This window comes from Suncus etruscus, chromosome 2 (genome assembly GCF_024139225.1).
Source record: "Suncus etruscus isolate mSunEtr1 chromosome 2, mSunEtr1.pri.cur, whole genome shotgun sequence".
Classification (NCBI taxonomy): domain Eukaryota; kingdom Metazoa; phylum Chordata; class Mammalia; order Eulipotyphla; family Soricidae; genus Suncus; species Suncus etruscus.
Genome location: NC_064849.1, coordinates 123,539,633 through 123,550,660, shown reverse-complemented (window position 1 = coordinate 123,550,660; position 11,028 = coordinate 123,539,633). Strand labels below are relative to the sequence as shown.

Below are 11,028 nucleotides of genomic sequence, written 5' to 3'. Positions count from 1 at the left end.
GAATATGTGTGTTGTTTTCATGTCCTGGCTATTGCACTGCAGTGAGCATAGGTGTGCATATATATTTTCATGTGAGCATTTCTGTGTTCTTAGAGTAGATGCCAAGAAGTATATTTACTGTGTTATATGGAAACACTGTTCTTACAGAGAAAACTCATAGTTTTTCAGGGAGGCTGAAGCAGATGATATTCCTACTAACAATGAGAAAAGATTTTTTTTTTAATTTTTGTTTTTTTGGGCCACACCCGATGATGCTCAGGGGTTACTATATATATATATATATATATATATATATATATATATATATATAGGGTTATATATAAAATATAAAGAAAAACAACTATGTTAGGGTTATGTGATGTTTATGAATCACAGTGAAAAAAACCAAAAAATTTTAATTTAGGCATAATAGAATCAGAACCATCTACCTGAAGATCTTGAAAATACTTGTAACTTCTTTAGTAAATTTCCCATATCTTCTCCTTTATTACCTGATGTTTTTAATACTAACTTCACATTTATTTATTTTTATTTTTATTTTTATTTTTTTTTTGGTTTTGGGGCCACACCTGGTAACGCTCAGGGGTTACTCCTGGCTATGTGCTCAGAAGTCGCTCCTGGCTTGGGGGACACAGGGGGATCAAACTGCAGTCCGTCCAAGGCTAGCGCAGGCAAGGCAGGCACCTTACCTCTAGCGCCACCGCCCTGCCCCTTCACATTTATTTTTAAATGTTTATTTTACTTTAAATTATAGCAGTATAGTCATTTATTATTTTTCCTTTCAGAGGCATATATTTAATATTTGTGAAAATATTTAATCAGATTCGGTTAGTATTTTGGACATAATAAACATACATACCATTTTTTAAAGTGAAATAGTTTGTCTCCCAAAATTATTTTAAACTGTACATCTAAATCAATGTAAGCCAAATTGGCTATCTTGTGCAATAGGTTTACTTTAAATTATTTTCTATATTTGTATGTAGATATAGATGTTCATGTGTTATAGAAGACATCAATTTGCAAACCATTCAGATCTAATAATTTTATTATTGTTCCACATGTCTTTTGTTGTGGTTATTTTAAAAGATTCGTATGTCAGTATCACATTGATTTAATTCTCATCACTTTAAAAACAAATACTGAATTTTACCCTTTTTCAAAATTAAGTTGGCTCTTCTTTTTGGTCCTTTACTTCCCTACATAGGATTTTTTTTTTTTTGGTTTTTCGGGCCATACCCATTTGATGCTCAGGGGTTACTCCTGGCTACGCGCTCAGAAATTGCCCCTGGCTTGGGGGGACCATATGGGGGGATCGAACCGTGGTCTTTTCCTTGGCTAGCGCTTGCAAGACAGACACCTTACTTCTAGCGCCACCTCGCCGGCCCTCCTACATAGGATCTTAACATGAGTTTTCATTTAAAAAATCTGATAAGATTTCAATTAACTTCTATATTAAAATATTGTTGATAGATCAAAGGTTATTTACTTAACTCCTCTATATTTTTTCTATTTCCTGAATGATTATTTTTCCTCATCTGGGTTGAAGTCTGAGTTTTCGTCAGAATGTGATGCAGGGGAGATGATACCTTAGTAAAAAGAAACTCTACTACATGTGGAGAAAAATGCAATCAGGCCAAGTGAATATAATGCTTCCTGTACCTCATTGGCCCCCATAATGGGATAATTGCCCTTTGTAAGATCTTGTTATTTAAAATTGTATTTTTAGATATTGATTACATATGAACATTTTTACTATCAATCAGCATTCCAGTCATAATTTTAGTTACCTCTTTCTACAGAAATTATACTATAAAATATTTGATTCTATACTAACAAAGCAAACCTAATTGTAACATCATTTTCCTTTTAAGCCACACTCTGCAAATATTGTCTTCTGTTTTTCTTGGCATTGTTCTTGGTGTTGTATTTTTTTCCCTTGGAGTATAATACCTAAGCCTCAACTGTACTTAACAAATGTGCGGGCCCGGAGAGATAGCACAGCGGCGTTTGCCTTGCAAGCAGCCGATCCAGGACCAAAGGTGGTTGGTTCGAATCTCGGTGTCCCATATGGTCCCCCGTGCCTGCCAGGAGCTATTTCTGAGCAGACAGCCAGGAGTAACCCCTGAGCACCGCCGGTTGTGGCCCAAAAACCAAATAAATAAATAAATAAATAAATAAATAAATAAATAAATAAATAAATAAATAGATAAATAAAAAAGGCTGGAGAAGCCAGAGATAGCACTGCAGGAAGGCATTTGCCCTGCATGAGGCAAAGGGTTTTGATCTCCACCGCATCCCAAATGGTTCCCAGAGTCCACAAAGAGTGATGCTTGAGTGCAGAACCAGGAGAAACCCTGAGCACCAGGGGTGTGACCCCAAACCAAAACCAAACCAAACCAAAACAAAAAGGCTGAAAGTAGTTAAACTGTGGAAATGCTAGCTATGAATAGTTGTGTGTATTCCAGAGGAAAGAATTTAGGCAGCATGAATTACATATCCTAAAGTCAAATAAATTTCTGCTCAAAAGGTCATGAAATACTTATTCAGGATCTCAGAGTTTACAAAAGCAGGTGATAAGAACATGTAATTGATTTAGTAATATTGAGGGTTGAGGGGTAAGGTTCTTTTTTGACAAGAGGAGGAGAACCCAATTACTACAATTGCCTCAAAAATGTGAGAGCTAAAAATACACATTCCTCATATATATGTTTGAGGCCCTGAATTTGATATCCAGCTTCATAAGACTTCCCCATGCATAGTCACAGGTATCCCTGGTGACCTTCAGCACTACTTCAGTATTTCAGGGTGGCTTTCAGCAATGCTGGGCCTAAAGGACTAAGCATTAGTCAGGCCCTATTACTAGGAACAGACTGTGCCATTGGCCACTTCTGGGAGACCTTACATAAACAAAGAAAAACTGTATGCCATATACTAAAGTTACTTCACAAAAATATTGGCTTCTAACGAGTGAAATTGGTCCTAGAACAAGAGAGCTCAGTTAAGCCCTCTGGTGTATGCAGATTCATATCCCTGCATATCCCTGCAGAATCCTGGCTCTGCATTCAGGGATTACTCCTGGCTCTGCACTCAGGAGTTACTCTTGATGGGGATCGGAGACCAAAAGAGATGGGAAGTTAAAAAAAAAAGAGATGTGGGAGATCAAACCCTGGTAGGCTGTATACAAGGCAAGCCCTACCAGGTATACACAGCCCCCCACAATCTGTGCACATTTTTGCTTGGCCACTGTAGTTTGGATCTCATGTTTTCCATTTTATTGGTTTTTTTGGTTCCAATTATAGACAACATCAAAGTGTCTGAGAATCCTGCCCCTTTCCCTTATTACCTTCCATCTACCTCTTTTCATTTTTGGAGGAGATAGGGTGGGATGGGCTATACCCAGGGGTTTGGGGGCTTATTTCTGGTTCTGCACTCAGGAATCACTCCTGGTGGTGCTTGGGGGACTTAGCTAGCATAATAAGTTTCTAAATTTTGCCATTGTGGTGATTTGTAAAGTATAGTTATAATATTGTTTTATTGTTATTGATGACTAACTAGTGTTATTTAGTTATCTTGGGGGCAAACTTTACACTAATAAGTTTTCCTCAGCAGAAAGAATCAATAGAATTTGCCTATACTTGATTCAACAATATATAAGATTGTTGCTAAAAGAAAAAAAATTTTTTTTGTGGGGCCACACCTGGTAATGCTCAGGGGTTACTCATGGCTCTGCACTCAGAAATTGCTCCTGGTTTGGGAGACCATATGGGATTCTGGGCGATTGAACCAGGGTTCGTCCTAGGTTAGCATGTGCAAGGCAAGCACTCTACCACTTGTGCCACCGCTCCTGCTCCAGTAACTAAACCTTTGAGAAATATACAGAATATTGATTGTAAATGACAGATTTATAGTGAGATACATTTTGTATAAATATGAAGCTGATTTTTGTTTGTTTGGAGTTCACTCCTGAATGGTCTCGGGGCTTACTTCTGAATCTAGGATAACCCCTGTACTATCAATTTAGCTCCCAGTAGCTGATATTTTTGATAAATTATATGTCTAGTTCAACTGCCTATAAACCCCACCATCAGGTTCCTAAAAACCACTCCATTTAATTTTCTGGAAACTGTTATATACTTTAGTTTCTTAACTTATGCTAGTTCCCTTACCTGAATTATTCCTTTCCTGATTTATGGATATACTTTACGTCTTAATTTTTTTTCACTATTTTATGTGGTAATTATGAAGGCCAAATCCATCCAGAATCATGCATATCTCAAATCTAATCCTGCTTCCTAATTCAGTGTCTTAGTTTAGACAAACATCATTTCTCAATTGGTAATGAGCTCCCAACTCTTCTCCTTGGCACTGTTCTATTACCACTTTAATAGTTCCTTCAAAGAGTTACTGTAATAACCTGTTTAAAATAGAGATGAAGTCCATATGCTGCTAAGAAATTGTCAATTGTTCTTACAAATCTTCCATGTCTCTTCACTGCCAAAAAGATTATTTACTTTTACTTAGTAGCTTATAATTATTTGTTCTCAATTACCTTTCAGAATTTTCTTCCACAAAAATCTATGTTATATATCTTTTCTCACAATTTATTTATTTCCTTGTACACATATTATGGTGCATTGTTAGAATGTCACAATGGAACAGCACTATTATTATACTTGAAGGGATTTTCATATGCAATGAATGTGATCTTTACAGAAAAAGTTGTAAACTTATCATTGAGAATTTTTTGGTATCAGTTTGATGGCACTAAACTACTGGGAACAAAAACTGATGAAAAATAAAAGCTTTGAAAAATAAAGGAAGGCTGGGGCAAAGAAAATCTGTCCATGATCCTTTATCCTAACAAGAATTTTTAAAATGTGTTTTGAAAACACAGACATAAATTAAACACACATTTAATTATCCTTTATGTATAATAATAATAATAATAATAATAATATAAGGGACTTTTTGGTCCCTGTCATCATATCCTACAGTGGGAAATACTCTTCCCTAGTGGGCTGTTGGAGCAGCTCATGGATGGAGAGGTAATGTTAGGAGAAATTGGGGTGTGTGGATCTTTGATGAAAGATTGATTTTCAAGGGGTTCTGAGTGTGTTTTGCTTCATTCTGTTTTTTTTTTCCTGAAAAGGGGTTAGTAGCCAAATAAATCTGGAAATCTTTGATATATAGCTAGAACTCAACAGATCATAACCATCTTTCTATAGTTCCTTTATTGGATTCAGCATTGCGAGGTAGCATAAACTCTACTATGTTGAAAGTCAGATTCAAGGGCTGGAGAGGGAGTACAGCAGTAAGGGGCTGCCTTGTCTGCAGCCATCTTCTATTTGAAACCTGCCCCTCTGTACAGTGCCCTGAACAGGGTCCTAAGAGTGATCTCCGAGAGCCTTAGGAGTAAGCCTTGAGTGTGACCAGGTGTAATATCCAAACAAATAAACAAAAAATTAGATTTGATGAACAATTTCAACATTTTCTAACTTTATGATCTTGAATTTACTGAATCTCAGTTTTTCTCACTTACAAAATAAGTTAGCATTTATTCTCTATATTAATGAGATATCATAAACATTTGATGGAATATAATACATATAGAAAGATTTAGAAATATATATTTTAGACTGAATGATTTTTATTCTCTCTAAATCTAAAACCTATATTTCCTTAGAGGATCTGGACTATCTCAATGAAAGAAATATCTTGATAAGACTAATACATGATCAAACAAGGAAGTGAGGATATTTCAGGGCTTTGTGTTTTTTTTTTCTAATTTCTTTCTTTTATGTTTGTTCCTTGTTAAAACAGTTTTGGCATGAATCATGATGGAATTGGGAATTCTTGTGGGACTAAAGGTCATGAAGCAGCAAAACTTATGGCAGCTCACATTACAGCAAACACCAATCCTTTTTCCTGGTCTGCCTGCAGCCGAGACTATATCACCAGCTTTCTAGAGTAAGTAATCTCTGGAGAGTGATGATGAATTGCTCCAGAAGTAAGCTACTGGTAGAAGTCTATATGTGATGTTTCAAACTGCATAATTTTTATAAGATCCAATGATGTCTAAGGCCATTTCCAAAAATGCTTTTATGTAACATTGTGGCAATCTCATACTTGAAAATTTACTGAAAACCTTTGAGAAACTGGAACTAAGACATATGTGGGGTTGAATGTGATAAATCTTAGAAATAATGTTCAATAAGCTAGTAGTTGGAAGAGTTCAAATCTACACAATTTAGTAGATCATAGGCCAAATAATCATTTATTTGATTGCATTTTATTTTGTTAGTAAAAATAAAAACACTGAGTTTTATATATATAATATATATACATAAACATATATGCCTAAATATCTAGCAGTAACAGCAACAACAACAAAAATAAGCACCCAGGAAAACAAAATGAGAAAATCAAAATTTGTCTTATGTATCAATAGATATCTTGGCTAAGGTTTAGGACCTTCTTTGCTTGTTCTTAAGGTATATCCCAAGGGTCTAGTTATTTAAATGTAAAAAAAAATGCTGAGCTCAGGTACAACACGTCAGGAAAGCAGATGGTCTTTGAGCTCACCTGCATAGGGCCTCAGGATTAACGTAGAAAACAGATGAGATCTGTTATGTAACTTGGGTATATTTTTTTAACCTTTCTAATTTTAATGACATCAATTGTTACATGAGTCTGATGATAATGCTTCCATAGTCACACTGCTCTGCAGATAATTATGCAGAATGCTACAATGGATATGAAATATTTACTTGACTTTTATTTCAAAACAATATTGTGTTGTTATGTTATCAATTACCTTAAAAAGTTTTATTTCTGGGGATTTGCAAAAAAAAAAACAGTTTTATTTCTTTTGTTCCTTAGAGCAAAGATATGAAATATTGTGAAAAAGTCAGACATGAAGCATGAATTTGTCTTGGTCAAATTAATTTGATAATAGTGCATTTAAAGAAATTTCTTGTTTTGCCCCCACACCTGGACATGCACAGGAGTTACTCCTGGCTCTGCACTCAAGAATCATTCCTGGTGGTTCTTGGGGAACCATATGCAATTCCGGGATTAAACCTGTGTCAGCCTCGTGAAAGACAAGCACCCTACTCACTGTATTATTCACCAGCCCCTATAATGCAAATTTAAAAAAAATCAATTGTCATGTAGGGAAAATTTTATTTAAAATTATTTGATATATATAATAGTCATATGGTAAAAATTATAATTACATGTTTTTGTTTGTTTGTTTGTTTGTTTTTTGGTTTTTGGGCCACACCCGGCGGTGCTCAGGGGTTACTCCTGGCTGTCTGCTCAGAAATAGCTCCTGGCAGGCACGGGGGACCATATGGGACACCGGGATTCGAACCAACCACCTTTGGTCCTGGATCGGCTGCTTGCAAGGCAAACGCCGCTGTGCTATCTCTCCGGGCCCAATGACATGTTTTTAATTTTATTTTTCTGGGTGGGCCACACCTAGCAATGTTCAGTTTTTACCCCAGCTTTGCATTCAGGTATTACTCCTGGAAGACTCAAGGGGGTCATATGAGGTGCTTGGAATCAAACTCAGGTCAGTTGCATGCAAGGCAAGCACCCTATCTGCTATCTTTCCAGCTCCAAATTACATGTTTGTTTTTAATCCTAAACCATAGATTCAAATTTTCAGTATACAATGCTTTGCTCAGAGATCCAACAATAAATATTTAAAGGGTCTCTCTTGCATTATTATATTATTCTATTGAAGAAATTAGAAATTTCAGGAGGCAGTTTCTCTGAATAATCATATTATAACCTAAAACATTTTTATTATAGTAATAGATAATTATAACACTACATTTTTAGTACTCAAACTGGATGAAGGACTATAAAAACAAAACACAGAATTTGTGGTAGTTTTAAACTCTTGGTGGTTTTATAACAAAAAAAGCACCAACCATATCATTTTCCAAGATGTTTTTAATGAGATCATATTACCTAAATTGTTGAAGATCTGCTCTCCCCAGAAATCAAGCCAGATCTGGGATTTCTCCCTGGACTTGGCTCTTTATTTTATAATGGAATCTGGATGTCTGTCATCAGAAAGGCAAACTATATAACATACTCAGTGTTCATGTGTGTTTTTTAAGATTTTCCTCCTTTTTTTCTAGTTACTATATTTTAAATTTAAGTTGCACAATTTAATTTATTAGGACTGTTTTTTATCTCAAACACAAGGAACAAATATGATCTCTATCCAAGCCATCTCTACTTGAATCCATGTTAAGACTGTATAACAGCATGTTTAGACTGCTTAACACTCTAAAGGGAATCACTAAACTGATGATAAAATAGTCTTAAGAAATCCTTACTGGTTTGATTGAAGATGTAAAATTATTAATAGCTACAATGTAGCATTCTATTGAGTAGATGAAAAAAGAATCAACCCAAAAAATAAGAGCTTATTTAAGACTTATTTCCTTGTTGCTGTTTTGTATGTATGTGTGGTTAGTGCTGATTAGGTTCTTATAGATGATTAATTCTGTATATTAAAAATATTTCTCTTTGTAAGCCTATAAATGCCAAAAATGTTAAAGCCATTAGTAAAATAGATGCAAAAGAAAGATTTGGGAAGAATTGCTCCTCGATCTACTTTAATAAATTAACTAAACAACTTGATTATAATCTGACCAAGAAATAGTTTCTTTTTTAAACAAAGCACTTTAAAAAGATCCATTCAGTGACACCTTAAGAACATGATAGTAACCTTGAATTTCTCTATTCCCTTTTATTAATGAAGAAAACTTATTTGCTTTAACAGCCACATGCAATTTTCGAAAAATCCAGTGATTTTTTGACCAGGGACTATTTTACATTTATGTTTTATAGTTGGCTCAAAAAGACTCATAACGTCCTATTTTCTTTTCTTTTCTCAAAAAAAAGTCTTGAAAGGTGATTTGTTTAGAAACTGCAGCTCAGTCAATAAAATGCATACTTTCTTTATTTAGTGACTTATAGGCCAAGGATGTTGGTGGATTTTCACAATGAGTTTTCTATGACTGATAGAGATTCAGTATTCACTATGTTCAACTGAAAACGATTTCATGGCTTTAAAAATGCCAGTAGCCTTTTTTTTTTTAAGTAGTCTCTCATGTCATTCTGAAACACTAAGTACTATCGATCAATCAGGAGGTGGTTTTACCAACTCCCAATATTTTTTTTCAGATTTCTTAAACTCGGTGATTCAATAAGTGGTTCATGAATCGCCCAGAAGCCGTCCTGATTAAATAATAAAGAACCCATTTCCGTTAAAATGGACGTGTTATGCCAGCTTCTGATGTTTTCGACGACGGCTTTGCAGGTAGTGTTCTTCCTATCTGCCTGCGGGACTTTATTTATTTACTTATTTAGAGAACAGGGAAAGATAAACCTGGTTTGATGGCTCAAACTCATTGATAAACATGGGCTAATTTACCAGGCAATGTCAGGCAGGCAGATCAGTTTTTATACATGTTCTACCACTTATAGTGGCAGACAGAATAATTTCACTTAACTTGCAAAAATTCGGGGGTCTTTCTGAATCCATCTTGTTCTATCTAAAATAGAATTTAAATTCTGTTAAAATCTTTGACCTGTCAAAGATCCAGAACAAAATTTCCAACAGTTCCAAATTAAATATAGGCTAGACATTTTCCATATTCCAGAAAGAATGAAAGTTGAAGAAGAAGCAATTTATGCAGAAAGCGAACTTAGGAAGAAAGGTTACTGTGGAGTTAGAGCAGAAGTAAACTAAACTGAACAAGATTGCCAAAGCATTTTTTTCTATAGCAATTACCTTGAAGAGAAATATCAATAATCCATTTGATGGAGAACAGTTTTTTAAAAGGTACCTCTTCTTTACATGGAGTCCAAGAAACAACTTGGTAAAACAGGTGTCTCCTCTTTCCACTTATCTGATAATTAGAAGGACTTTAATCCATAAATGTCATTAACAAATATTTTTACCTCTAAAGAGAATAAAGCCAAACTAAATAAAACATTATAAGTACAATATGTATTGGAAGCTCAAGTCCTGTTATAATCAAACACCCCAGTTATACAGCAAGCTAGAGAGGTCTGACTTCACAGTAACTGACTTAGGGAGATAATTGTAGTTTTGTGAAGATTGCTAGGGCAATTATGAGAACATTGTAGAAAAAAACAATTGATTTGCCACAGATTATACAAATAAATTGCTTTTCCATAAATTGTATATATTTGTACAAATTTGTGGACAAAGAAAAGGATGACCTTACCTATTAACTTTTTGTTGTTGATAGGAGACATTTAAGATATGTGCTTAACATAAAGACATGTAAAGCTTATTTTATCTATGTGGAAAGATTTAACAATAAATTATATTTTGTTTTCTTTATGGTAGAAATACTGTGGTACTCAGGACTTACTCCTGACACTGTGCTTAGGGATTACACCTGAATTTGGGGGATGGAACCTGGGTGCTGGCTATATGCAGGGCAAGTACTCTACCAGCTCTACTATTGCTCTAGAGTGAAGCATGGAAAGATTTTAGATGATTATATTTTAGATTATTTTAGATGTATAAAAAGATATATAGAAATAATAATTATTTTAGATTGACCTACTGTGCTGTTGAGTGAAGCTGTATACTTACAGTATAATATACATAAAATATTAGTTTGAAATGGCAGTTAGAGTTTATTCTCATGTGCATGGAAACAAAACCAAGAATACATATTTTCCATAGGGGTCTGTAAATTATAGTTGAAGATTCAACTCTGGCTCCTGTCCCTATTTTCAAGGCTAATTTTGAGCCATGTAAATAAATTTCTCTAAATTAGAGTACATAAAATATGACTGTGCTTTCATGCTGCAAGTGTGAATGAATATATTTTTATTACTAAGAACTTTAAAATGAAGGAAATGCTTGTTTTCAGTTTTTGCTCTATCTTGAAAGCTTAAACTTAAGTAGAGCCTATAAACTAAATTATTTATACTCTTTAGATATTATTTGGCTATTAATAGAGA

At 34.6% G+C, this 11,028-nt stretch overlaps 1 protein-coding gene across 1 annotated transcript in view; it reads left to right on the top strand.

Annotated features, from left to right (window-relative positions):
- ADAMTS6 (ADAM metallopeptidase with thrombospondin type 1 motif 6) overlaps window positions 1–11,028 on the top strand; it is a 267,510-nt gene that overhangs the window by 122,558 nt on the left and 133,924 nt on the right. Inside the window, 1 exon segment of the mRNA XM_049768834.1 lies at window positions 5,824–5,970. Coding sequence (XP_049624791.1) covers window positions 5,824–5,970 — 147 coding nt within the window.